This window comes from Podarcis vaucheri (genome assembly GCF_965113315.1).
Source record: "Podarcis vaucheri genome assembly, chromosome: 10".
Lineage (NCBI taxonomy): Eukaryota > Metazoa > Chordata > Lepidosauria > Squamata > Lacertidae > Podarcis > Podarcis vaucheri.
Window position 1 is genome coordinate 41,183,768 of NC_138748.1, and position 26,619 is coordinate 41,210,386.

The 26,619-nt window shown below is 46.6% G+C and overlaps 3 protein-coding genes across 11 annotated transcripts in view; 2 read left to right on the forward strand and 1 right to left on the reverse strand.

Moving 5' to 3' along the window:
- Positions 1-4,073, reverse strand: part of STRA8 (stimulated by retinoic acid 8) — an 18,112-nt gene extending 14,039 nt beyond the window's left edge. Inside the window, exon 1 of one of the 7 annotated variants that reach the window (XM_082240857.1) lies at positions 4,038-4,073. In XM_082240857.1, the coding sequence (XP_082096983.1) occupies positions 4,038-4,058 (21 nt within the window). In that variant the 5' untranslated portion in view covers positions 4,059-4,073. Of the gene's footprint in view, positions 1-527; positions 674-973; positions 1,055-1,906; positions 2,319-2,365; positions 2,551-3,464; positions 3,558-4,037 lie in introns of those variants that run through there. The other 6 variants (XM_082240863.1, XM_082240856.1, XM_082240858.1 and 3 more) reach the window with 6 other exon arrangements.
- WDR91 (WD repeat domain 91) lies at positions 3,745-20,992 on the forward strand. 2 transcript variants are annotated; one of them, XM_082240854.1, is made up of 15 exons: positions 3,745-3,903; positions 6,519-6,698; positions 6,928-7,134; positions 8,176-8,259; positions 8,695-8,831; positions 9,801-9,969; positions 10,798-10,956; positions 12,808-13,007; positions 13,325-13,475; positions 14,166-14,260; positions 15,842-16,010; positions 17,151-17,259; positions 18,076-18,188; positions 18,605-18,802; positions 20,376-20,992. In XM_082240854.1, the coding sequence occupies exons 1-15, from the start codon at positions 3,781-3,783 to the stop codon at positions 20,538-20,540; spliced, it is 2,259 nt and encodes a 752-aa protein (XP_082096980.1). In that variant the 5' UTR covers positions 3,745-3,780; the 3' UTR covers positions 20,541-20,992. The 2 variants fall into 2 exon arrangements, with proteins under 2 accessions (XP_082096980.1, XP_082096981.1); XM_082240855.1 differs by having other exon boundaries at positions 3,775-3,903; positions 6,523-6,698.
- A 504-nt stretch (positions 20,993-21,496) lies between these two features.
- CYREN (cell cycle regulator of NHEJ) lies at positions 21,497-26,591 on the forward strand. 2 transcript variants are annotated; one of them, XM_082240868.1, is made up of 5 exons: positions 21,497-21,691; positions 22,061-22,094; positions 24,154-24,278; positions 25,253-25,319; positions 26,165-26,591. In XM_082240868.1, exons 3-5 carry the CDS (start codon positions 24,160-24,162, stop codon positions 26,399-26,401), a joined length of 423 nt encoding a protein of 140 aa, XP_082096994.1. In that variant the 5' UTR covers positions 21,497-21,691; positions 22,061-22,094; positions 24,154-24,159; the 3' UTR covers positions 26,402-26,591. The 2 variants fall into 2 exon arrangements, with proteins under 2 accessions (XP_082096994.1, XP_082096993.1); XM_082240867.1 differs by lacking the exon at positions 22,061-22,094 and having other exon boundaries at positions 21,501-21,691.
- Positions 26,592-26,619: the final 28 nt, after the last annotated feature.

Sequence of the window (26,619 nt, forward strand, 5' to 3'; positions counted from 1 at the left end):
AGTCTTGACAGACTCTGGGGTTTGTGCGCCCATCTCACATCTATTGGCCGGGGGCCAGCGCTGTCCGCAGACACTTCCGGGTCACGTGGCCAGCGTGACAACGCTGCTCTGGCGAGCCAGAGCCGCACACGGAACGCCGTTTACCTTCCCGCTGGTAAGCGGTACCTATTTATCTACTTGCCCCTGGGGGTGCTTTCGAACTGCTAGGTGGGCAGGCGCTGGGACCGAGCAGCGGGAGCGCACCCCGCCGCGGGGATTCGAACCGCCGACCTTTCGATCGGCAAGCCCTAGGCGCTGAGGCTTTAGCCCACAGCGCCACCCGCGTCCCCTGTAACCCAAGGTACCACTGTACATATACTGAAAACCAGCAAGTCTGGGAGTAGAAGAGGCAATACCTAATTTTTTATGTTCATGAATTTTTAATATTTTTGCAGAGCATTCAGTCACACAAAACTCTACCTGACGAAATTCAGCCAGCACAGCTTTACCAACCTAGCTGCTGTTTCAGAGAAGTAAATTACACTTACAAGTTAGCAACATGCCTACACAGGGATTTGTACTTAGTCTGGCATTCTTAACCACTACATCAAATTGGTTCAGGAAACACCAGGGCCGGGCCAGAGGTAAACTGATAAGAAAACTGTTGTGTGCTTTGACAATGTATGTCAAACTGCTGTTGAAGAAACATAATTGTGGTCAGGAAGAAAATAGTTACCCCATTACCCACAAGTAATAGGTCCACTGTTTTAGTCAGACATCCTCTTGACAAATCTCTGCCAGATCCTTTAAGGCTGAAATTCTGCATGCTTATGTCTGACTGGACATCTGATTGGATTCAGTGGGACTTACTTAGTTCCAAATAAATATGCTTGGGATTGGGGTGCACATTTATTTTGCATTCAAGAACAGTGCAAGAGGCTTGCACAGACCCTTTTTGCAACACAGAGCATATATTACATCCCTCCAATCCTACTGAGATCCTAGGATAAAACCAGCTGTAACTGAGGTGTGACTCATGGCTTATTCCTTCCTTTGCCACCAAAAATATTTAGTTCTGGAAATATATATAGAAAGGAATAAGGACTGCGCTCCAAACAGCACTTAGAGATTTTACGCAACAGAAGAAAATAATTCATTTTTGATATTTTGAATTAAACAAACGGTGCTGCAGACTCCTGCCAAGTTCTGCAAATCTTGAGTGGAAAGGCTCTTGATATTTACATAACAGTCTGGTATCACCTGTTAATTATGTGTCAGTGGATTTCTTATTCTCCTCCACAGCAATATATAGTTAACTCAGTTGCCACTGAGTGACCACAGGATTGATCCCTCCCACTTGGTATTTTCAAGAGCACATTTAAACCCACTGTGATATTTTTCAAATACAGACTTACATCTGAGTAAACAGGTATTTAGAAGAAAAGTGTTTTTAAGGTTTGGGGAAGGCCGTAGCTCAGTCGTAGCAGACCACCTGCCTTACTTCAAAAGCTCCCAGGATTCCTGGCATCGCCCAGCGGGCACTGGGAATTTTTCTGAAACCCTGGAGAGCTGCAGTTCATATAGACAGAATACTGACAGCAAATTTCAACTAGTTCGTTGCTGTCTCAAACCAGCCTTTCCATTATTTTAAAAAACCCACTTTCCCAACTGACTTCAAAGGGGGGGGGGAGAAGGAATTTGCTGTCTCTCCAACCACGGTGCTGCTGTTGAAAAATATCTACAATCCCACCTGCCCCACCCATTTCTCCACTACATTTCACCGCCTTTCCCCCCAGACATTGCTCTGCTTTAGGGGCGCCAACTCCTTCCCCACTTCATGCCCCCAGCCTCCCTCTTTCCCTTTGCAGACGCGGCCCTGGGATACGAGAGGAAGACGCTGCACGCCTCTTTGCAGAAGATGCCTCACGCGAAGGATGCTTTTCAGGCGGCGCCTGCTCCTCCAGCTCACCTTGCGCCAAGCTAGCAGCCAGCAAGCGCAGCTTTAGCAGCACGCGCCCCTCCGCGCGCCTTCCCGCTCTATCCCTTCGCCCTAGCGCGAGCCGAGAGGCGCATAGCCAATTAGAGCGCAGGAGGCATCTCTAGCAGCCAATAGGAAAGCTCCGGTGTCGAGCCGGCCGTTCTGGTAGCGGGGCTGGAAAAGGGCAACAAAAACGCGGGAAAGAAAAGCGGGGGAGCGGCAGAAAAGAGGCGAAGCTGGGGCGGAGATTTGGGAAAGTGGGTGAAGCTGACTGAGGGGGTTTTAAAGTACCGGGCAGCAAACAGTATTTACTCGTGTGTCGCTCAACATAGGTATAGGTTAGAATATAGTACTGTACATGGAACGGAAGTTGTTTACGCTTGATACACCCATAGTTAAGTACAGTACCGCCTGCATTTGTGTTTCTGGTGCAGCGCTGTGTTCACACGGGCATGAGGCAGGTGGCCGTCCCTTCAGTATCTCCATGTAAACGCAACCCAATTTAGACCGGATGTTGTGTGTGCTGGAAGAAAGCGTTTGTACGCGCTGGGTGTCTCCTTTAAACCGGGTCACTTCCTCTGCACGTGCCTAGCGGATGAAACACCTGGCACGTGTAGTTCGCGCCCAGTCCACCAAAGATAGGGCTTAAGTTGCATGGGGGGGGGGGGAGGCGAATGGTGGATCTACATGTAAACAGATTACAGTACTATGCCGGAGAGAGAGATTGTAAGGCCCTCTTGAGTGAAGACTTTCAAATACCAGCTTGCAGTGGGGAAACCTGGTCTGACCAACTCCCCGAAGTAGTATTTTGGGGTATACAAGCTACCACCTTTCCCCCAAAGACCGAGCTGCTTTGGTCATCTTGAGCAGTTACTACACTACACGTAGCACGTCCCTGGCAGCAAATAAATAAATGCCGAGGAAGAACAATTCTCCCTTGCTGCTTTGCTATAGAAAACAAATAGAATTTAAAATGTAAAAATAATGAATATGATTTATGGGTGACCACGAAGCACGCCTCGCTAACGTTCAATAGGATGTACGCATACAAAAAAATGTGTAGCAATTTTACAAGGAAAGCAATGACAGCTGCTGTCCTGCTGTTTCACAGACGTCTTAAGATGTTGCTGTGCTGTCATTTCAGTTTAAAATTCCAGGAGCGAACTTGGGTTTTCAGACACACGTGGATGCTGACTTAGAAACCCCTTGCATCTGTGCGACTGATATTATTTTTCTGACCTTGAGGGCGGGTGGGGAATGCTATACTAATATAACAATGGAATATATCGGTGGGTGTGAAGGGAGAGGAGCGTGCAACAAGGCAGGAAAGTAAATTCTCCCAGAAAGAGAGCAAACTGGCTAATAGTAATAATAAAATAACAATGATTAGAGTCCATAGAGTGCCTGCTGACAGGTCTGGATGAACTATTAAGACCATGCGGGCTAATGGCAGGTAAATCCTTGGCTGGATGGTCGGCAAGTTTGCTGCGGCATCTGGGGTCCCTACGGTCTCGAAACGTGTGCTTAAAACGATGCATTTCCCCTTAACAGTAAGGAAGGTTCCAACTCGCGGTTGCAGAGAAGCGCCCGCCTTGATGCTCAGGCCCGAGCCTTCAACCCAACAAAACCACACAGTCTCCCCTCTTTCAAAGCGAAACAAAAGCCAACGGGATGCCGCCGTCCGCCGATTCCAGCAAAAAGCGGTGCTGGGGGAACCGAGGGCGGCGGCGGCGGAGCGCCTGGGCGAGGGGCGGAGCGTGGCGGCGAGGGCGGCGCGCGGAGCTCGGAGCGTCCCTCCCTGTTCCCCGTGACCCGGCGGCGCGATGGCGGCTGCGGCGGAGCGCACCGATGAGCTGGTGCGGGAATATCTGCTCTTCCGCGGCTTCACGGCCACCTTGAAGCAGTTCGACGCGGAGATCAAGGCGGACAAAGAGAAGGGCTTCCGGGTGAGGGTTGCCCGGGAGGGAAGCCGGCAGGACCTGCGGGTGGCTGGAGGGAAGGAAGGGCTGGGGGAGCAGAAATTGGGGTGAGCAGGTCCCGCCCGCCCCTCCTCTTTCCTTTTCCAATTTAACTCACGAACCTGCAAGGAGCAGCATTGCATTACGTGTGAAATGCTCCGCGCCTGGGATTTGCTGACACTTGCTGCCGCTGGCTAGATGGGCCTGGTGTTGCGGGCGGGTTGGTTTAGATGGCCTTTGGGTTCCTTAGCAGCTAGTCCAGCGTCCCCCTGATGGCTGCCTCACGTAGCCCCTTGTAGCGGCACCCGTGCCTAAATTTAAGCAGGCCTCCCCCACCGGAGCAAGTGCAGGCTAGCAAGGAAGAGGAGACAGCCTGAGTAGGGCCAGAGTACTTCCCTTTTCCTCAGCTGAGTAACTGCAGTACTGTAGTCCTTACGGCTTACGCATCTGGAATTAGGAACAGGGCATCAACGAAAATATATTTGGCATCAGAAGTAATACACAGTGTGTTTCCCTTTACACAAAGCTCTTGAATGAGGTTTCAGTAAATTCAGATATGTATAAAGCAGTACCCAACACATTGCACTTGTTAAACAGAGCCTAGATAATTTGAATAATATTCTCTTGAATTCCACAGAGGAAAGTTCTAACTGGTCTTTCTCTCCCCTCTTCTAATACTGTAGTATCCCATTAGAACTCTTCTTTTTCTCCCCTCCTCTTGTCTGAGTCTTCTGACCAACCTGGGCTAATTTAAATTTTGCTGCTGACTTGCACTGTCTATATTCAGTATAGCTGCAGGCTAAGGGATGTTGGCATGTGATAATGAGCACACTTGAAGTTTTTTCACACTGAAAAGGATGCATGTGATTCAGCTGATGGGCGATGCTTTCTGCAGGGCTTGGCTGTGTGCTGAGTTCCCCAAAGGGAACTCAGATTCACTTCTGAGCCTGTTGTGTGTCTACCTCACATATGACTTCAGGTATAGGGCATGTGAGTTTGGTGTGAAGGAAATGGCCTGGCTCTCAAAATTTGCCTAGGGGCTAGTGGTTGCTCATCCCGAAAATAGAAAACAGTCCTGTCTGAAATCAGTCCCAAACTGATTGGAGCAAGCCCCACACCCCACACTTCATTTTTTTCAGCTGCAACTCTATATAATGGGAATATATGCCTTATAAGATTGGGAATGTAAATGATAAAAGGATTGCATGTGAAGGCCTAGTATCAACACAGATTGTTTTCCATTCCAATGCAGTGTTTGACATCATAATTTCATATGTGATTAAAATTATGCATATACTGTATATGAATCATTACGCTGCATTATGACCCTTCTGTGAGGGTATATTAAGAACTGCCAGATTTTATTGCCAAGTCCTTCCTTCCATTTTTTTGGTGGGGGGGGTGTCTTTTGCCAATTCCTCCATTCCTCAAGAACATGAAATCCCATCACCTCACCTATTTCTATAATGCTTTAGTTTTGATGTTAGAACTGCCTGTCACACTGGTATACTTCCAGTTAAGCTTGTTGGAAAGTGCCATCTCTACATTTGGTTTTTGGCAGTTTTCTTCATCTTTCTGTCTTCTTCATTCTGTTTCCCCTGATTCAAGCAACCTGAGTAACTAGACAATCTCATTTAGAGTTTCGCCTTGTGGAAGCAGTAAACTGGGAAGATAGAACATTGACCTAGATTAGCCTCTTCAACCTGGTTCCCTCTAGGCATTCTTGGACTTCAACTCCCATCACCCCCAGCCAGCATCACTAGGGGTTAGGGATTATGGGAGTTGTAGTCCAGTGACACCTGCAGAGCAGCAGGTTGAGGAAGGCTGTGTTAGATAGACACAGTGGGTGCAGCACAATAATTCTTACTGGGCCTGCTGATAAATTACAGTGCCAAGGATTTTAGCCTGGTTTTGAAATAAGTTAGCAATGTTTTGTTGAAACCAGCTTCCTTGTTTTCAGCGAGTCTCCCAAAACTGAGTGATAAAAGTTCCATTTGGATGTGACAAAACTGAAAATATCAGTCAAACATACATTTATAGCCTCTTTTCAAGCCTAGCTGCTGTAACAGAAGGGAACATCTGCCTGGAAAATCTTGGCAAAGAAAACAAGACTGATTCTTTCTTCTCTCCTTCCAACCCCCCCCCCCCACATGTCAGTACACAATATCATAGAAGCTATGCTTTGTTTATATCAGAGGTAGGGGACATGTGACCCTCCAGATATCGTTGGATTCCAGCTGGCTAGGGCTGAGGTTGTTGTCCAAAATAATTGGAGGGCATTGAGTTGGTGAGGGCTGTCTAAGAGGCTGTTCTACAAGCGGGTTTACAGACTTACTGCCTTTGGAATGATGTTACTAGGTCCTTCAGCACGGCCAGTGACTCAGAGGCACTAAGGTGCCTCAGCCCCCCAAAGGAAAACTGAAAGGTATTGCTAGTGCCTCTTGGAATTCCCCATTTGAGGCTCATAACTGATGCATGTTGTGTAACCTGACCTTGTCTCCAGCATTTATGTGTGATTTTGTTGTGGCTTTTGGTGACAGAAGCTGACAGTTAGCGTGGGCAAGAACTAACTGGGTTTTTGGGGTTCTGTGCTGTCTCTTCAGGTAGATAAGATAGTGGACCAGTTTCTGCAGTTCGTTCATAGCTATGATCTGGCTGCCCTTCGGGATTACTGGAGCTACCTCGACAGACGCCTTTTCAGTCGATTGGAGGATATGTACCGACCTACCGTGAACAAGCTGAAAATTAGTTTATACCGCTACTACCTCGTTCATACTGTGCAGGTTTGTGTCAAGCAGATAGCTTTTCTTCAAAATACAATTGGTTTGTTTTAAGAGTGAATATGTTGCCTTATCTAACAAAATGCTGTACATATCCTTCTTCTCTAGCAGTTAGGTGGGGAAAAGTACTCCTATCACCCTGCTGGGTCCAGAACAGAAACCAATATTTGCAGCTACCGGAGCAGCATTAAAATTTGTAATCTGAGCCCCTTTTCTGTTTTCTGTGTTTTAGACAAACAGGAACGACAAGACACAGGAATTCTTTCTCAAACAAGCCTCTGAACTTCAGAACCAAGCTGAGTGGAAGGACTGGTTTGTTCTACCTTTCATCACCAATCCAGAAGCAAATCCTACTTTTGCAACATATTTTTCCCGCCAGTGGGCAGACACTTTCATCGTTTCTCTGCACAACTTCCTCAGTGTCTTATTTCAGTGTATGCATATCCTTTCTAGATATGAAAAATTAGTTTGAATTATGAAACAGCTTCATCCTTTGTTCTCTCTCCCTTTCTCTTGTTGTCATGTTAGAGAGTGTTAATCAGCTTTCTGCCATGTGTGTTACAGAGCAACGGTGTGGCTTGTTAGTCTGGTCCATCTATATCATCTACAACTTGTGGATTTATATCTTTTGTTCTTTCGGCAGATCACCGTCCTCATCCCCACTTTATCAAAGGAAGCCAAGGCCAAACGTAATGCTAGAGTATTTTATTCTGGACTGTAGCCCACAAAACTGGCATGTCACAACTAGACCAACTGGGCAAGAGACCTGCAGTCATTTGTCAGCATTATGTCACTTCTTTGCAGCTCAAGCATTTTCTCGATAGTGTTTCAAGCCACAGGCAGGTGATGGTAGCAGCCAGTCGTGGTTTCCCCCCCTGTTTTGGATAATATATATTCCTCCATCTTCTTCCACCCCAGATATATAATAAATATAACTCCCTGAGTAGTGGGGATGCCAAGTGAGGAGTGAGATAAATATGATCTCACAAACTACTATTTTCTAGGGACACTCTTAAGACCTGTTTGGTGCTGCCTTTGGTGGTCAAGGTGTTAAGAAATGGATTGGTTTAAATTGCCTTTTCTATTGTTGAAAATCAAAACAGCTGTAAAAGTGGCATCAATCTCCAGATGGCTAGCTCTGTTAGTCTGTTGCCGTGGAATTTATTTATTTATTTATTTATTTATGTTATTAAATTCATATACTGCTTGGAACAAAAAAAAATCAGTAAAAATAGCTACTTTAAACATTATAAAATAGTTAAAATCAATGATAAGCTACAAAGTAAAATATATGCCAACATTCTACATATCTAGGTAGGTTTGTTATAATGTTATCCCATAAAAGGTGTTTTAGTCTTCAAGGTGCCACAAAACAACCTGGTACCCTTCGAAACATCTAGAGAGCATTCGGTAGGCAAAGTCTGCTTTAGAGGAAGGACATCCATTCTTGCTTTAAGTTTTTCACCCTTAACCTTTCTTACCTGTACCAGTAATCTTGAACTTTGAGACAGAATGTCAGAGAAGTTGTTTCCTGCAAGAAGAAAATGAAATTCTGCGTCAAAAGGTGAGAATGTCCATTCGCGAATTCTCTTATCTACAAAAACTGGAGAACACATGTTTAAACTTCAAATTGAGCTATTGACTCAGAGCCAATAAATAGTGCACGATATAAACCGGTGCATGATATAAACCAGGGGTCAGCAAGGTTTACCTCGCCTGGGCTGGTTCACTCCAGCAGAGATCCCTTTGTGGGCCGGATCGTGTGTGCCCGCGATTTCCAGCATCTGTGCAGACACGATTTCCGGCACCGCAGAAGCGAGTCCCCGTGCAGCGCTGCACACAGGGACTTGCCGAATGGGCGGCTCTTGGGCCGGTTAAGCGACCCTCGTGGGCCACTTGTGGCCCATTGGCCTTAGGTTGCCGACCACTGATATAAACTTTGCATGGAACCTGCAATTCATCTCTCTCTGTTCTCCCTGTAACCCCACTTTTTTTTCAGCTGTTTGCCTTGCAAGCAGAGTACTTCCGAATAAAGAAAGAGGAGCAGCAGCAGCAGGAAGAGGAGGAAGAGCTGATTCTCCACCACAAGCTTCCTTCCTATGTGACCAACATGGACCATCTGGGGGACTCAGAGCTGTGAGTCTGTATGTGAGAGGCCAGGACAAATGGCTGCATGATTGGATGGTAGAGGCAGATCTAGGCCCTTTTGCCATTCTTCACTTGCTGGCAAACTTGGATGAGCAGCTTTGGAGAAGTGCATGTTCATTCAGAAAGATCCACAAAGATTTTGAGAATGGTTGGGTGTTTTTTCTCTCCACTGGAGAGCCAGTGTGGTGTAATGGTTAAGAGCGGTAGTCTCGTAATCTGGGGAACCGGGTTCGCGTCTCCTCTCCTCCACATGCAGCTGCTGGGTGACCTTGGACCAGTCACACTTCTTTGAAGTCTCTCAGCCCCACTCACCTCACAGAGTGTTTGTTGTGGGGGAGGAAGGGAAAGGAGAATGTTAGCCGCTTTGAGACTCCTTAAATGGAGTGAAAGGCGGGATATCAAATCCAAACTCTTCTTCTTCCCTGCTCCCTGGTCTTGCAGAACCAATTGGCTGGCCTCTCCCTTTAAAAAAACCAACCACACTTAACGGAACAGTCTCTTTATAGGAGTTTTCTATCAGAGCTGCATAACTTTAAGTTACTTTTAAATGTCCTTTTGTTTAAAATGTGGGAAATCTCATCCTGCGGTTGAGCATCATGCATCTTCCTGAATCTATGGAGCTCCCTTAATGGCTTTATTTATTTTATTTGCCTTAGTGGGACCTTTCACCCACGTCTGGGACTGTCCACTAAGGTTTGCTGCAGGCTCTCTTCCCTTGCAGCCATTCCTAACATATCTGTATAGTCCGGGATCTGCAATTAATTCAGAGGTGATTTCTTGTTTAACTCTAGCAAATGGAAGTTCCCTTATGGCCCCAGTCCTGAGCTGGGGAGGAAATTCGTATAATTCGAAAAACGTATAGAAATTCCTGCTGTTATGAGAGTGGGACTTTCTTGAACATGTCTCTGTCTAATGGACCTGATGCTGAGGTTTTTGGGTTTTCTGCCTTTTTTCTAGTGACATGACATGCAACCAAAGAAGCCCTGCTCACTCTCTGCAGACCCGAGGGGGATTCCTGTCGTCTCTGCTGTCTCAGAGCAAAAAGGGCTCCTCTAGAACAACAGGATCCAACTCGGCACAGACTGGCCTGGTGTCAGTGGGCAAGAAAGAGCAATCAAACCACCAGGTGAGGTACCTTAAGAGCAGCCAGGCTAACACCTGTGTTTAGAGTCAGGCTGGATGTCTGCTGTGTTGATATTAGGACTGATTTACAGGTTGCTCTTTTGCATTTACATGAAGGTATATTTAATTTTTAAACTCCTTTCATCAAGGAAGATCCCAGGGTAGTTGATTAAATAGGTGATTGAAGCAATAACATTTACTATGCCATCAATACAACCATTAATAAATGCTAAAGGTTTAAATAAATAAGGCAGTGGGCATCGCAGTTACAGCGGGCCTGGAGAACATCAGTTTTCCCCAAAGACCTGGGCAAAAATAATAATCTGTTAAGATATCTCTGAAAACCCATCAGTGAAGGTAGTGGCTGCACCTCTAGGGGGAAGGAATGGCACAAGTGCCCCTTGCCAACTGTCCTCCATATTAATCTGCATGTTGATGGTAACCTGCTCCTGGCAGGTTATTGTATTTTGTACCTTGTCCAAGGTTGGTGACTGAGGACCTACATCCAACAACCACAGCCAACCTTTATTGAAAGCTGAAGTTAAAGCTGAAAGCTGAAAGCACCCTAGGAGGTGCACAGGCTCCTAGATCAACCGAAATAAGTCACAGCTGGTGCTTCTAGGTGGCATGGGGGTGTTCCCCTTCTCAAATCACTGAATTCTTCTGCTATTTCCAGGTTGGGCGGTGGGGTAATGTGCAAGGGACACAGAACCAGTCGCCTGAAAGGATTCTCACAAGTGGTCTTCCTAGATGTGTTACGTACAAGAAATGTCAGCTTAGGCACAGTATCTGGGAGAGCCAAAACTTGAGAAGTCTTCTCTTTGCCTTCCAGAGCACCAAAGGAAAGGAGGCAGCCACTGCCTGTAAGGATTTAAAAAGTCACTTCAGTAGCCCGGTGGCAGCCGAGTCCAACTTCCTACAGCAGCGTCAGAGGCGTCTGCAGGATCATGGGAAGGAAAGGAAAGAACTTTTAACTAAAACAGCTTCCCAGGTATGGACCGGTGTGTCTCTGATGGGTTAGAGAGTGGGATAAAGTCTTCTCTGTATTTCTGTGTGCAGCAAATCATGTGCAGGCAGTCTAGTAATAGTCAGGCTGAAGATTTGTCTAAGCAATGCAGATCCATGTGTGCCTGAGCAGATAATTACTTACTGTGCTGATTTTTAAAAATGAGAGTCTTATGTTTGGATCAAGCAGGGGGTGAAGAATCAGAATTGTTTGCTTTATTTAGTGACACCCTCACATGTGAACTAAGTTGGGGACAAAGGGTTCTCCTTAACCCCCTTCCCCTCCTCCTGAATAAACAGCAGCACTGTCTTGAATGGAGTTCTTCCCTTCGGCATGTCAGCTGCTGTTCTCTGGTTTGTGGCTCTTGCACGTGGGAGTGAATCTTTGGCACAACCTTTCTTGCTGTTGATGCTAGGAAGCGTGAGGCTAAAAAGAACTTTGTCCGTGCTCTCTACCTGTTTGCTAGGGAGGAATGACACAATGTGCACAGAGGTGTATCCCTGGCTCTTGTCCAAATGAAAGCTCCGGTGGGCTGGAATGGGCCCCAGTCCTTCAGTTGCCTATAGAAGCAGGAGGGAGCTTCTTGCAATCATACATCTTCTCTCCAAACCTCTTGGCTATCTGAATGGAGCGGGTACCCATTCGAAGGCATTTTCATTCAGAGCATTGACCTCTAATGGCAGTGGCTGTGCATAAGCAAGTGACAAACTGATCTTGTGGCATGTAGGTGTCTTGTGTCTAGGAGAGAGGTCCCACTGTGCCAGCAGCACAGAAATGAAATAACCTTCAAACTGAAAATCTGTTAAGAACCCTTAGCTGCCATTTTCAGGAAGCTTTCCACTGGGACCCTAAGATTTCTTTCCTGGGTCGTTAAGAGATACTTTAGACCCACTTTTTTCTAACCGAATGCAGGGCATATACTTTTTGTTTTAATGGGCATGAAAGACTGAATCTAATTGCCCATTCTCTTGCAAAGAAACCTCATTTGAAGAGACTTGTTTAGAGGGTTTTGGAGTTCCTTGGTCTGCTCTCACTATCCTGAATAATTTTGGGTTGCAAACTATCCCGACTGCAGATTATTTGATAAGGTTAAAAAACACTGGCCCCAGCACAGTTCTCACTGCATGCTTCCTCCCATATTGGAAACCATCTGATCAGTCCTGCCTTCTGTTTCCTTCATCGGTTACTGCTCTGTAAACAGGCCCGGCCTGCTTAATTTCCTGTTTGGATTTCTTTGTGTGCTGACTTTGCTGAAAAGGGAAAATGTCTGCTTCTGCTTGGCATTTTCCACTTTCTGTGTGTTGCTTTGTATGTGTATTAATATTGCTGAGGAGCCTCTGGGCACCAACCAAAAATTAAAAGATGCAGCCTTTGTCTTGCATTTTGTGTTTGCCTGCGTCTCTCAACGCCCCAGCTAGTGGCAGGGATACATGGAGAGCTTTTTCAGGTATGGCAAATTATCCAGGTGTATTATTGTGAACTCCATGGACTGATGCCCCTCTGCTTTCCATGATAGTGTGGAGAAGGATACTGGATTGAAAGCTCCAGGTTGTGGGTGGTAGATGCTGCCCTCCCCTGCATTTCATAGGCAGGACCTTTCCCCCAAGGCTGGTTCCTCTGCAAGCAGGTGGAACATGCAGAAAGGGAACGACGATGCCCGTCTATGGAAGGTGGTTACTGCTACTTGCAACATGCCTGGATGCATTTTAGCTGCTGGCATGATGCAAAGCTCTGCCTTGGTTACCTAAAACTCTGTACTCACTGAGATGGACAAGAGTAGCTTAACTGATTTTCCTGGCTTGCTGTACTATATGCAGGGTCCTTCTCTTGGTTTAGGGGCAGAATGTTGACAGGAAGATGGAGGCTATTGCCACTGAAACAGACCCTTCCCCTGAGCTGCATGCTGAGCAAGCAGAAACCCTGACCAAAGCTTTCGGGTCCAGCATAGATGCTGGAGGCATCAGGCAAGAGCAGCCATTCATTGTCCTGAGCCAGGAGGAATATGGAGAACACCACTCATCCATCATGCATTGCCGGTAAGGGGTACTCCCCCTTGGGGGAAGGAGAGGATGGCGGTCAGGGAGCCACCGTGGTTCAGTGGACTGCGTGCCGGACTTGCAGTTCTGGGGTCTGAGCTTGGCTATGGCCTTGGCGTTCCCCAGCCCCTCAGCTTCTGTTCCTTATCTGCAATATGTTAACTGTGACTTTGACTTTTTGTAAGGATTGCAAAGGGCTCTGCATGTTTAAAGTACTATTTTAATGATAGCGCCGGCATAGTTTGTATGAAAATCTTGAGGAAGCTGTAATTGTGGGGGTTGGAAAGGACCATTGCATAACTTCCTTCTGTGCTTAGGGTTGACTGCTCTGGTCGAAGAGTGGCCAGTTTGGACGTGGACGGAGTCATCAAGGTGTGGTCTTTCAACCCCATCATGCAAACAAAAGCATCTTCCATTTCCAAGTCTCCCCTGCTTTCCCTAGAATGGGCGACCAAAAGGGACAGGCTGGTGAGTAGCTGGGCTTGGTGCAACAGGGAACACCTGGAACTGCTGCTGAAGCATCCTAGAATCAACCTCTGTCTAGTCTTAGATGTCCCGAGGCCTAAACTGTATTGCATGGTACTTCCTGAGGGCAATATATCCCTTCCCATGACTGCTCAGCACAGTTGATTGTGCTTCTATGAACCAAGTAGGTTTCCCACGGTTCTTCCCAGATTCTGGTTGGTGCAAAGACTTCATAGCCTGATTGACCACAGGATGAGAAGACTGTACAAAGGAGAATCACAATCTTTACTAATTTCCTAATTGGCTCACCAGGGCCTCAGCCATTTCCACACACTGCATCCTTGTAATCTGTTCCTTCCAATTTGATGCTCTGTCTTTTTTCCTTTTTGGTCTTTTCGTTGGCTGCCCTTTCTTTCCTCCTGGAGAAAAATGGAGCAGACCAAGTGCTGGCTGGAGAGAGATGCAAGACTTTTAGACTTTGGTCATTGCAGTCTCCCTTGAAGCATATCCCTCATTTATGCTCATGGGGTTGTAAGTGCAACGGATGATGGAAGGGTAGCAGTGACAGGGTGGAGGTGGGGGCAGCAAAAGGCTAAACAGAAATAGCTGCAAAGGTTTTGGGTAAGGTGGCTAGAGCAGGAAGTCGCCGCCACCCAGTCCTTGATTAACATTCTCCTTGGTGCTGTGTTCCAGTTGTTGCTGGGTAGCGGAGTTGGGACTGTTCGTCTTTACGACACTGAAGCCAAGAAGAATCTTTGTGAAATCAGCATTGATGAAGACATGCCCAGGTAACCCTCTTGAGCAGAGTCCCTCTTGCTTCACCTGTCGTAAAACTAGTCATTTAGTGTCTAAATCTCAAATGCACCCCTGTTTTGCGTGGCGGTGCCCAGCTTGTGCTTCAGAGGCAGTGTTCACCTGTCCAGAGCTCACCAACACTCATTACATTAAGGCAACTGCTTGTTTGTGATTCGTAATACTCCTTTGTGCACGTTTTTCTTTGCACGTGTGAGTGGTACGCTGCTTTAGTGCCATGTCTGGGTACACACAGCTTCATTCATTCTGGATTGAGAGCAGTCTTGTATGCCATGATTTTCCAACACAGAATCAGTTTCCATGAACAAAAGAGGCATACAAACAGAATTCCATAGTTTGCATTCCATCTTAGGCAAGTGTGCAGAGCCCCCTCCCAACCTTCATCCAAACTTGTAGCTGCAGAGATGTGATGGAGGGTGGGGTGGTGGTGCTTGGTTGTGCCTAACAATCCCCATCCTTTCCCCTCCTTCATTGTAAGAGAGAAGGCCAGAGTGATCTGGCCACTACAAGGCTCCCGAAAACGCCCACCATCTTTTCCTGCTCCAAACTTGGATCGCCCCTGACCTTTTGTGAAGGCAGAGCATGAGATTGGAGACAAACAGAAGATCAAGTCTTTCCATCCACAATTTTTGGCTTGGACCCCTCCATGTACAGCGCCATCCTGATGGAAGAACAGGCCAGACAGGGGGTTGTGGGTTGTTGTTTTTTTTTAACATGCCTCCTGTTACACAGATTTTCTGTGTAGGGAAAATGCGAACTGGCCATTGATGGTTTGCATGTAAGCCACCTTTTTGAAACGCTTTTCCTCTGGATTTCTTTCAGACTGCACTAAATCCTGAGAAGCTTCCCCATACCTCTTGGAAAACATTAAACCTTTGACACAAAGGGCATGGATTCTATATACTGGTTGCTTTAAGTAACTGACCACAGTTGCGGAATTTATATCTGTCCTAGTTTCCTATTGTTGCTCTAAGCAATTGGTGTAGATGGTAGATGCCAACCTAGAGTGCTTTCATCTCTTGCAGCTCTCTCTCCCCCCCCCCCCCACTTTTTTTGGAACAGGCAGTATTGCTGCCCTGGGCTTTTTATCCCCTACATGTTCAAGGCAAGAGAACAAGAGTACAGCTGCATCTTCCCTGCTATGAGTGTTCAGGAATTGGGGGGATCTGAGGCCTCCACTTTGCTCTAGGCTTTGGAGAATGTGAACATCACAGGAGGCTTCTGCCTGTTTCTTAGGGGCAGAGGGATTGCTAGTTCTTGATGAATCCTTGCCCTTCTGCTCATGTTTGGCCATGACTATCAAAAGCTACTCTTCTTTGTTCACTTAGAAACACCTCTCTGCCTCTTAACATCCAGAGGCCAAAGGAATAGAGAATAAAAGAAAGGGAACCGTCCATAGCCCCAATTCCGTGAGAGTCATGGTTTTTACGGGTGTTGGAGTAGGGGCTGGACAAAAGTCGGATCAAAGCCAGAAACGGCTGGCAGCTTTCCAGCCTGGCAGCTCACGGACTTCCTGTGCAGAGAGCCAGGGCTGACCATGTGTGTCTCTGTTTCAGGATCCTCTCCCTTGCGTGTAGCCCAAGTGGTGCTTCTTTTGTGTGTTCAGCTGCCGCGTCTGGCCTTGGCAACCAGCTCGATCATGGAGCTCAAGATTCTGGAGGGAAAGGCATGAATCAAGTTCCAGGGAAACTGCTTCTATGGGACACTAAAACCATGAAGCAGCAGGTATGGTTGTGTTGTTTCCTTGAGCCCAAAGAGCAAAGGGGAGCATTCACAGATGGGGAATTTGTGGCCATCCAGCTTTTTGTTGGTCTACAACTCCCTGAACCCTGGGAATGCTGGCCGGGTCTGATTAATGTTGCATCCCAGTTGCTTTAATATTGATCTGTGCCAGTTATTAACAGTCTAGTGAATGTTTGTTGTTGGCACCTTATTATAATGTCATAAAACTGGCTGAATTTTTAGGCTTTTCTCTGGAGTTGTCAGGAGTGTTCTGAATTGCGCCCCCACCCTACCCCACTCCCCATTTCTATAGTTCCACAGTCAGTCCTCCTTTCCATTCATGTGACTTTCCTAACTTGCCATCAGCTTGGTTGTGTTTTTCTCTTCTGGGCTCTGCTGCTTCCCCTACTCTGCTCCCCCCCACCCCTTGTAGCATCTGCCCTTCCTTCCATCTCCTTGTGGTTTAAGCAGAGTTCCTTCTCCAGTTTGGTCTTATTCACCCATTGTGATGAGATCCCTCCCATCTTGCCTATGTTTCAGGCAATTTTTTTAATGCTGGAACACACAACCAAAGAGGACCTCAGTTTCTCAAGAGTGTGGCTTCACTAGTGGAAGCAAAATAAACTAATGACACTCTCAGAATGGATCCAGTCTTCTTGCATTCCTGTGTGCTGGTTGTGATGGGTTGTGGCAGCCACTGGCAAGTGGGAGAGTTGGTGCCCACACAGTATTTTGCGGCAGAATTTTAACGTTATTTTTCATGTAAAGGAGACATGCCTGAAGAAAGTTATGCATCTCTCTCCCAGGAGCATAAGAAAGGATATCCTTCCTTGTTTACCCAGAGTTATATTTAAGCTTCTCTCTGGTGAGAAACAGTTCTCAGACTTCTATGGTGAGAGGCAACAGTACAAGAAAGCCTCTGAGGGCAAGATGGATTGGATTGGTCAAAATGTCCCAAATTCCCTCTGGTGCAGAACTGAAGAGGAGAGGGGAAACCCAGATGGAGTGAGTGTCCATTTGGTTGAGCAACCCAAGAGCTCTGAGTAATTGTTCCCCTGTGTGTCTGCTGTACAAGCAAAGTTTCTAGGGCAAAGGACATCTAACTAAGTTCTCTTTAACATTTTGTTTTGTTGTCTTTCTCAGCTCCAGTTTTCTCTTGAACCTGAGCCCATTGCTATAAACTGCACAGCCTTCAACCACAATGGGAATCTGCTGGTCACTGGAGCAGCGGATGGCATAATCCGTCTCTTTGGTAAATTGCCAGCTGGGAATACAACTTAGATTCCTGTAACACAGAGAATAGGGCACCTGAGGCTGGACTGCGGCTCACAGCACCCCTGCCCATTGGCCGTGCTGGCTGGCACTCATGAGAGTGCAACATCTGGAGGGCCAGAGGTTCCCTATCCCTGCCTGTAATGTAATAGCTTGGTGTATTCATCCTAAACCCTTTTGGTCTGAGGATTTCAAATGGGGGGGCACCCACTGTGAACGAAGAATGTGAGGTATCAAGACACCTGCTTCAGGCAGAAGTGCTGATATGCTGAGAGCACTTGACAGATGGGATTCTTTCCATGCTCAAAGCATTCTCGACACCTCTGGTCCTCCACACCGCCTTCAGAGAGCCCTCATTCAGGGAGATGTGGGGCAGAGTGAGACAGAAAAGTGCCCTTGCTGCTGTATCTTTAGCACCCCTTTGCCCTTCTTTGCAGATCGCTGTGTGCAGCAAGAAATGCACACACACAGAATGTTCTCTGCAGCTTTCAATATGCTCCTTTGCCAACTAGATGGTCAGCCCTTCTTCTCTGTGGGAGACAGTGACTGGCCCAAGATCACCCAGTGAGATTCATGGGCCTAGTGGGGATTTTAGCCCCTGGTCTCCCAAGTCCTAGTCTACCACTTTAATCACTCAACTACACAGACATAGGGAAGAAACACTGTCCTTTTACAGTTTTGGGAGCCTTTCCCCTGCTGCTTCTTTAGAATTCTGTGAAGATTTGTTGTTAATTTTAAAAAAGCACACTTACTTAAAAATAACTCCCCACCCCACCCCTTTTATGTCCCTTTTCAGACATGCAGCAGCATGAGTGTGCTATGAGTTGGAAGGCCCATGATGGCGAAGTCTATTCTGTTGAATTCAGTTATGACGAGAATGCTGTTTACAGCATTGGAGAAGATGGGAAGGTAGGTTCTAGGGAGACGTGGGGTTGTATCAATCTATATTTGCGTTTATCAGCGTACTGCTTCTTTGACCGCACATGGGGCTCTCAAAGCAGCTTACCGTGAATGTGAAATAGCCAAATAAAGTCAATAACCACATATTCAGGTAAAAGCATTAAGAATCCATTAATGACAGTGACATCTGCATAATGCCACCCAGAAAGGATCCGGCGGCAAGTAAGGTGGTGCACAAACCCCATGGACAGGAAATGCTGGTGTCCTGAAGGCAGGAGCTGCAGTGGCTGTGTTTTTCCTGGGGTTTATTTTGCCAGCCGTCATTTCTGTCTCCACAGCTGCAGATGCCACTGCACAGCAGAATGAAGAAGATCAAGTGTTTTCCTTCTGGCATCTAACGCAGAGTCTCTTGTTCCCCATCCTAGTTTATTCAGTGGAACATTCACAAAAGCGGCTCCAAAGTGTCCGAATATGCTCTTCCCAGAGATGCCACCGGCCCCTTTGTGTTGTCTGGCTACAGCGGATACAAGCAGGTCCAGTTCCCACGTGGAAGGCTCTTTGCATTTGACTCGGAAGGAAACTACATGCTGACCTGTTCTTCCAATGGGGGTGTCATCTACAAGGTACTGGCTGCTAGTCACAAAGGTTATCTGCTACGTCCAGGATCAAAGGGAGCATTATGCCTCCTGGGGAACAATAGCAGGAGAGTGCTACTGCGGTCACATCCTGCTTGTGGGTTTCGCCAAGGCGTGTGACTGGACATTGCTGCTGACATTTCTGCCTTTATGTTTAGTGGGTGGGAGGTGGAGTTCTGCACTAATGGAGTGATGCTTATATTTATAAAACAGTTTACAAAAAAAACCCCAAACCCAATAAAATTACCACTGAGAAAAATTAACAACAGTAATTTAAATCTTTCAAAAAGTTAGAACAACTTGCAACAACTTTCTAAACATCTGAGTAGGCTTGTCTAACCAAAATTGCTTTTAGCAGGCATCAGAAAGAGTACGGTGAAGGTGCCTGCCTGATATCAATAGGCCGGGAGTTCCAAAGGGTAGGTGCAGGCACACTAAAAGATTGAGTTCCTACAAATTCAGAACAGGTATTATGTGGCACCTATTCTGCCCCTTGAAGTGGTTGAGTGGGCACATATGGAGCAAGGCAATCTCAAATGTAAACTGGTCCCAAGCTGCTAAGGACTTTTACGAATAGTATGGTACCGCGCTGCAGGCAGCAGGAGGCAGCAGGCCAGTGGAGGCTGGCAGAGCTGAGCAGAGGGGCATGTCTGCCTAATTCAGCTCCCCAGCCCCAGCAAAGGGGATTTGGATTGCCTTGCCAGTGTCTGACCTCTTGGTTTCCTCCCCTTAAATATACCTGCGTTGTTATGGGTTTCCCTGTTCTGTCCCCTGCAAGCTTTGACAATGCTAGTTCAAGATTTCTATACTGCCCTTCAGGACTGCTTCCCACATTATGCCCTCAAGTTTAGCCACTGCCTTTTGAGAACCAGCACAGCCCAATATTTGACTTGGACAGAGACCTCCGAAACCTCAAATCCCTCTTCTGCCCTGGCCCTGCGTGGTAGCCTAGGCAAAAGTCCTTTATTTGGGCCCAGATACTAATATGTGTATAATATAGATGATCGTGGCCTGGATCATAAGCTGCTAATCAGGTAGATGAAAAAGATGACGGGAAAATGCTAGTGGCATTCATCGCAGCCCTCAGGTTGTCCAGCTCAAGTGATTTGGCTATGCTCGCTACCTCCTTCGTAGAACTACAGAGCACTATTCTGGTAAAAATGAGTGTGGTTTGTGCAGCTAGTCTTCTTAGCAATCCCTGGCCCCAGTTTGAAATCTACCACAGAAGCTTGCTAAGTGTTGATTGAGAGCCAGTGTGGTGTAGTGGTTAAGAGCGGTGGACTAGTAATCTGGTGAACTGGGTTCACTTCCCCGCTCCTCCACCTGCAGCTGCTGGGTGACCTTGGGCCAGTCACACTTCTCTGAAGTCTCTCAGCCCCACTCACCTCATGGAGTGTTTGTTGTGGGGGAGGAAGGGAAAGGAGATTGTTAGCTGCTTTGAGACTCCTTAGGGTAATGATAAAGCAGGATATCAGATCCAAACTCCTCCTCCTCCTCCTCCTCCTCCTCTTCTTCTTCTTCTTCTTCTTCTTGATGTTTGCCTGCCTTTCTTCTCTTTCAGCTGAACAGTAACGACAAGGTCCTGGAGAGCTGCCTCTCTCTGGGTGGACACAGGGCCCCGGTGGTCACTGTGGACTGGTGCACAGCGATGGATTGTGGGACCTGCCTCACTGCCTCCATGGATGGAAAGATCAAACTAACCACTTTACTTGCACAGAAGTCATAGAGGAAACTGTGCTGATAGGAAAGCACAAACTGTTGACTTTGGAGGGGGGGGGGAGAAATCAGTATTAGCCATCTAGATTCAGACTATTTTGGGCAGGAGAGGCTGTTTAAACCACTCGTCTTAATGTTGCTTTCTCCTCTAAGGTTGGAAACTTTTTTAAAGCTGATACCAAACCACTGCCAGATAGGAGTTTCAGTTACAGCCGTTCTCCCTAAATTAAATGATGCTCTTAGTAGGCATGCACTGATCTACAAGCTCTTTCCAGTGACGACCAGCCCTGTTTCCCCCTCCTGTGTCCTCAACAGCACATGGCCATAAACCTCCAGGATTGTGCCAAGGTATGCGATACAGACTTGTAAAGATCCCAACGGAAAACAGGGCCTGTGTGAAACCTTAACAGTATTCTGTGTCTGCTCCTGTGTTTCTTATTAAAAGCAAATGTTTTCATTGCATTTTTCCTGTGTGTGTTGCTTCTGCGGCTTTAAAAGAAACTTCAGGGACCACGAGAATCGTTTAGCCTAACCCTTTTGCAGTGCATGGGAAGAGTAACACAGGTCTTCATCACAGGGTGATGCGGAGGGGAAACTCTTTAAGTTTCTGTAAAACATTTTACGCTGAAGAAGCCTTTGGGTGAAGATCTTAGGGTGAAGGGGTGAAATACAGAATTAATAAATGTGAAGAACTGTACCCCTTCTCCTAGGGACGCGGGTGGCACTGTGGGTTAAACCACAGAGCCTAGGACTTGCCGATCAGAAGTTCGGTGGTTCGAAGCCCTGCAACGGGGTGAGCTCCCGTTGCTCAGTCCCTGCTCCTGCCCACCTAGCAGTTCAAAAGTACGACCGCTTTTGCTGTCTTTCTGAAACGCAGCTTCGGGCTGGAGGCGGAGCCCTGGAGGGCGGCTGCAGGGAGGGAGTTTTCAGCCAATGGAAGGGGAGGGAGGTGGAGCCGGTGGGTCACATGCAGCGGAAGAGACGCTTGTTCTCGGGCGGCGCTCGCCTCTCCGGCCTCCGTTCCTGGGAAGTTTGCGCGCGCGCGCGGTGGGGGAAGCCGCTTGTCTCGCTCATGAAGGCGAGAGTCCTTCTCGGCTGCAGTTCTTGGCGTTGGGTGCAAGGATGAGCGAGCAAGGGGAAGAAGCGTGATCTACGGAGCAGGTGAGCAACCCCCGGGGCCCGGCTTAAATGTTGAGGCTTCTTCCTAGAGGAGTGTTCGTTGTTTGCAAAAGTTAAAAAGAGTGGCTTAGGCGCGCCCCTGGGAATTGTGGTGAAGCAGGTTGAGGGTGCAGCCCCGCGCAGCGTTGCTTAGCTGGGAGTAAGCATTGTTAAACATGCAAGTCAACATCCTTAGTAAAAAGTTGCCTGCCAAATACCTCTGGAAAGCTCTACGTTGTAGAGGCCACAGCGTTTTAGTACAGTATTTGCCATCTCATTTTTCTCCTACCTAAGCACCTGAGAACCGTCTCTGAGGACTGAATATACGAACTGTGAATGTAGACTGATCTCTCTCTGTTTATACGCTGATAGTAACTGAGCGCTTGGACACCTGAGCAAATAAGGGGTGAATGAAAAGACTGTTTATTTGCCTCTGAAATCATGTCTGCATTGGGTGTTTTACATTGCTTAATTCTTTAGCTTCTGTGTTTCTATCCTGTGGGACCTGCCCTGAAGCACAATTGGAAACAGCAGGCCTGTATAGGTAGCAGCGTCTCCACCACTCTCTCTTCAGGCCTGCAACATGGTGCCATTGCATGTACTTCATATTTATAACTAAAATTTATCTGCTGCTAGATTACCTTCCATGGGAATTGGCGCTCAGGTGGCAAGAGTCCAGACCAGGGATGAAGAACCCCTTTCAGCCCGAGGGCCACATTCCCTTTTGGACAGCTTTCCAGGGGCCGCAGGCTGCTGTGGGCAGGGCTGGAGGCAAAGGTGGGCAGAGCAAGGGATGTCACATTTACCGTAGGCTAGTTTCTACACTTATTCACACACTTCTTTGTCCCCAATTCATACAAGCAAGAGGCATTATTGGAGTTCAAGGACACCTTCCAGCCACTCCCCAGCCCCAAAAGGTGTGTGTGAAGTGATGGGTTTGACTTGGGAGAAACAGGTGTTGCCTGGGAAGGGATCCAAGGGCCAGACAGGCCTGGAGGGCCAGCTTCAGCCCCCAGACTTGAGTTTCCTCACCCCCTGGTCCAGAGGTATCTCTTTCTAGGACAACGATCTATGCAGGAAATTCAGAGGAGGTGAGAGATCAGCTCTTCCCCTTTCCCAGAGAACTTGCGGGAGCTGATTGAATGCCATTCCAGGCAAACTTCCCATGTGCCCCTTGAGAAAATGGACTAGTGGCACAGCCCCTGATGGGATTTGACAGGCCTGATGCTTGCTAAGCATGTTCAGTGCTTTACTTTCTCAGTATCCTGCCTCCCACTGCAACAATCCTCTACCCACTTTCTTGGGAGCAAGCACTATTCAACCGTATGGGATGGACTTCTGCATAGACATTTAGATTGTCTTTTTTTAAAAAAATAAAAAATTATTGGTTTTACATTTTTTAAACAATACAAACAAATAAAAAGACAAACAAACATGTATAATTTCATGACCTTTTTTTCATAACCCTCATTTCTCGGACTCCCCCATACCTCCCCTTTCTGCATCCCAATTTCCAAAATTATTTCAGCAGCTTCTAAGTAATTTTATCAAATATGTGTCCTCTTAGTCTTTCCTTCAACCTAATCTTATGTCACTGTAATCCCTTTTTCTTTCTCAACACCTTGACATTTTAGCATTCATCAATTTTATAATAGTTCTTAAGATAAACTTTGAATTTCTCCCAGTCCTCTTCCGCCGTCTCTTTCCTCTGATCATGGATTCTGCCAGTCATCTCAGCCAGTGTCATATAGTCCATCACTTTCATCTGCCATTCTTCCAGAGTGGGTAGATCTTGTGTCTTCCAATACTTTGCGATAAGTATTCTTGCTGCTGTAGTGGTGTACATAAAAAAGTTTCTATCTTTCTTTGGCACCAATTGGCCGACAATGCCCAAGAGAAAAGCCTCTGGTTTCTAGACATGTAGATTGTCAGTCCTGCTTTTCAGGCAAGTTTCCCTAGCTGGACATTCTCAGGCTGGAGATGGCTGTTGCTATTGATTGGGTTGTTTTTAATAGTTGCCTGCACTGTATTGTACAGTTGGTTTGATCAGGGATGTTAACAAAAAATATAACAGTGAGTGTGTTGTAAACAATGTTGAGAGCTTGTTACAGGGTTATAAATTTTACCAAACCATGAATAGCTGTGTCTTGCTTCTCTCTCTTTTTACATAAAACTAGTGCTCCTCTTTGTGCCCTGTCCTGAGCAACAGCTGCTGGACTTTCATAATCCAGGCTCTTCTGTGTCTCCTAGGTTTGCCTGTCTCTCATCCTGTTGATGTCATGACATTAGTATGAGTAGACTACTGAAATGAGCCATTATATAACTTATTCTGTGAGAATCAGAAAGCTCACTCCCCTTTCTTGTAGACGGATCAATCACTATTCCCTAATAAATAATATTAACACTGCTGCAAAGGGATTCTCAGTTCCCATGTTGTGAAAGCTGTTCCCTGTCTTCTGGAACAGAAGGAAATGGGGTCTCCTGAAGCAGCTAAGAGGATCCTCCCAGCGTGGATGACAAAGAGGGTGACTGAGCCAGCACAGCAAGCAGGGATGAAGCCAAAGAGAAGGAAGAAGGCAGCTTTGGCAAAGTAAGTTGCTTTTGTGTTGTTTCTTTTAATCCAAGGAAGGAAGGTTGGGTTTCACTTTGGCCTCCACTTAGAAGTTTCTGTAGGGCTCAAACCCATGACCCTGAGGTTAAGAGCCTATTGCTCTACCAACTGAGCTATTCCAGTCTCCCCTCTATATGTTTGACTTTGTCTGCATGTCGATGGGAAGGGCTGTAGCTCCATGGTATGGCAGAAGGTCCCAGGTTCACTCCCTGGCATGTTGAGTTAGGGCTGGGAGAACCCCAAAACCATGGAGATTTTGCTGCTAGCCAATGTTGACAATACTACGCTAGATGGTCTGACATAGTTTAAGGCAGTTTCCTCTATAAAACATGGACTATATTTTATGTTGGTGGCTCCCAAGAAAGGCAGAATAACTGGAACGTTGGCAGTCTTGTCTTTGTTCCCTCCATCATCAATGTGTTTAGAAAGCATTGCCTTATACACTTTGAACACGTGCAAGTTGTTGCGTGCCCAGTGACGGTAGCATTAAATAGAGGTGGCAGGGAGGGGAGTGCACCACAGAACAAAACCTGTTGCAGATTTTGGTGCCAATGTTGCTATGCCAACAGCACTGATCATGCTGATTCAGCTAGAAGCTTGCCTGCAGTCTTGTGAATTTGTAGGTGTCGGCTGTGCTGCTTGTGTTCCAGTTGCTCATCAATGTTTCGGTGCGGAAGCAGTCTGGCCCAGTCCCATCTCACCTGCTCCATTCTAGGTTTTCGTTCGTTAAGTTTGTAAGCTCCCCTCACCACCCAACGCACACACATTTCCTTTCTAAAATCTGTTACCAAACAATAGCGCTACTGTGCATCTATGGTTGATTTCAGCCTTATTATCTCTAAATGGCTGGTTGCAGAAAATAAAGTTTTGGTGTGTATGAGCATGTACTTTCCAAGCTATCCTGTCTGGTTGATTTTAGATTTCATGATTTAATTTTTTTGCTGTTGTTGCAGGTTTGAGACTATCTATTGTATGAATGAAGCTGAGCTAGTAGATGCAGCTCTTTGCATTATGGCCGAGGTGAGCAGTTAGGGGCATGTTATCCCAGTTGTGGGTATTTGTACCTTCACTCCATCTGCTGATTTTTGGCTGACCCTCTTCTGTTAATCCCCCTCTCAATAGAACTGGCTGAGGACGGAGAATTACATTGTGACTGAAACGTAGTTTATATTTGCTGTGTTCCCTTCTCTGAGAAACACAGCAGGGACTCCAGCGTCTTTCTTTGGCCATGGAGAATCACTTGCAATTTTGAAGAGAGGGACCAGGATTTTGAATAGACTCTCATCATTCACAATAAGCATGTATTCCTACTTCCCTGGGCTGGACATAAAAATGATGCATTTATTCCATTCTTGGCAACTATGTACCCTGAAGACAGGAGTGAATAAACTTTTTTGGCCTCCATTTTTAGCTCCCCGCCCTTTTGCAAGCCAACTTTGACAGGAGAGTGTGGCCATCCACCTGTCACCATTATTTTAAAAAATATTTGTAATGACAACATATTGCTCACATCAGTGGGATGAGATATTGACCAACAGATTGGCACTCCCATGCATCAGTTGATGCTCAGGGAAGGTCAATTTTGCTTTCTGTAGAGTTTAGGTATGCAGTAGTTCCCTGCAGGTAACACTTTTGCACACCTGAACAAGCAAGGTTGAACACCCACATGTATCAACTGTTGTGCAGGGAGGTCAATCCTGGTTTCAGCTGCAAAAGCAGCTGATCTAGCTGCGACTCCAACTCCCCCACACTGGACATCAAATGTGGTTTAGGGGTGGTCCAAATTTGGCCCACATGCTGGATGGAGGTTCTCTGCTACCTAATATGCAGAAATGTGTACTTAACATTATTCTTTTATTTGCTAGAATTGCAAGGCCAAGGAAGCCGAGATGACTTCGTCAGAAGATGAGTCCCAAGGGCCTCAGCAAGTGCTGGAAAATCCTCTCTGCAGTTCAGTTAGTGGCAGCCACCAAGGCAGAAGAACCCCCAGTGTTGGATCCAAACCCCCAAAGGAGTTGGAGGCTTTAGGCTGCATTGAGAAGACCAAATCTGAGGAGGAGGAGGATGCCTTAAAATATGTCCGCGAGATCTTCTTTTCTTAACTTTTAAACCATGAGCAGATAATGCCTTATTTGAGACACTGGCAATTTGGACACATGAAGGTCAGACAATCTGTTGTCCATCCCTGTTGTGTAAAGGATTGCTAAGCTAATGTTGGTGAAGCACTTTAAAAAAGGTGTTTTTTTCAAAGGGGCACAGAACTGGTAGATAAGATAAAATGTTTCCAATAGATATTTGTTCTGTTTTTAATCAGTCACAC

Excerpts from the sequence above, each read along its gene's own strand:
- CYREN (XM_082240868.1), top strand. The coding sequence starts at position 24,160 with ATGGGGTCTCCTGAAGCAGCTAAGAGGATCCTCCCAGCGTGGATGACA. Across the intron at positions 24,279-25,252 it reads AAGAAGGCAGCTTTGGCAAA|GTTTGAGACTATCTATTGTA; the intron begins GTAAGTTGCTTT and ends CTGTTGTTGCAG. Across the intron at positions 25,320-26,164 it reads CTCTTTGCATTATGGCCGAG|AATTGCAAGGCCAAGGAAGC; the intron begins GTGAGCAGTTAG and ends TTTATTTGCTAG.
- WDR91 (XM_082240854.1), top strand. The coding sequence starts at position 3,781 with ATGGCGGCTGCGGCGGAGCGCACCGATGAGCTGGTGCGGGAATATCTG. Across the intron at positions 13,008-13,324 it reads TCATCCATCATGCATTGCCG|GGTTGACTGCTCTGGTCGAA; the intron begins GTAAGGGGTACT and ends TTCTGTGCTTAG. Across the intron at positions 18,189-18,604 it reads GCATTGGAGAAGATGGGAAG|TTTATTCAGTGGAACATTCA; the intron begins GTAGGTTCTAGG and ends TCCCCATCCTAG.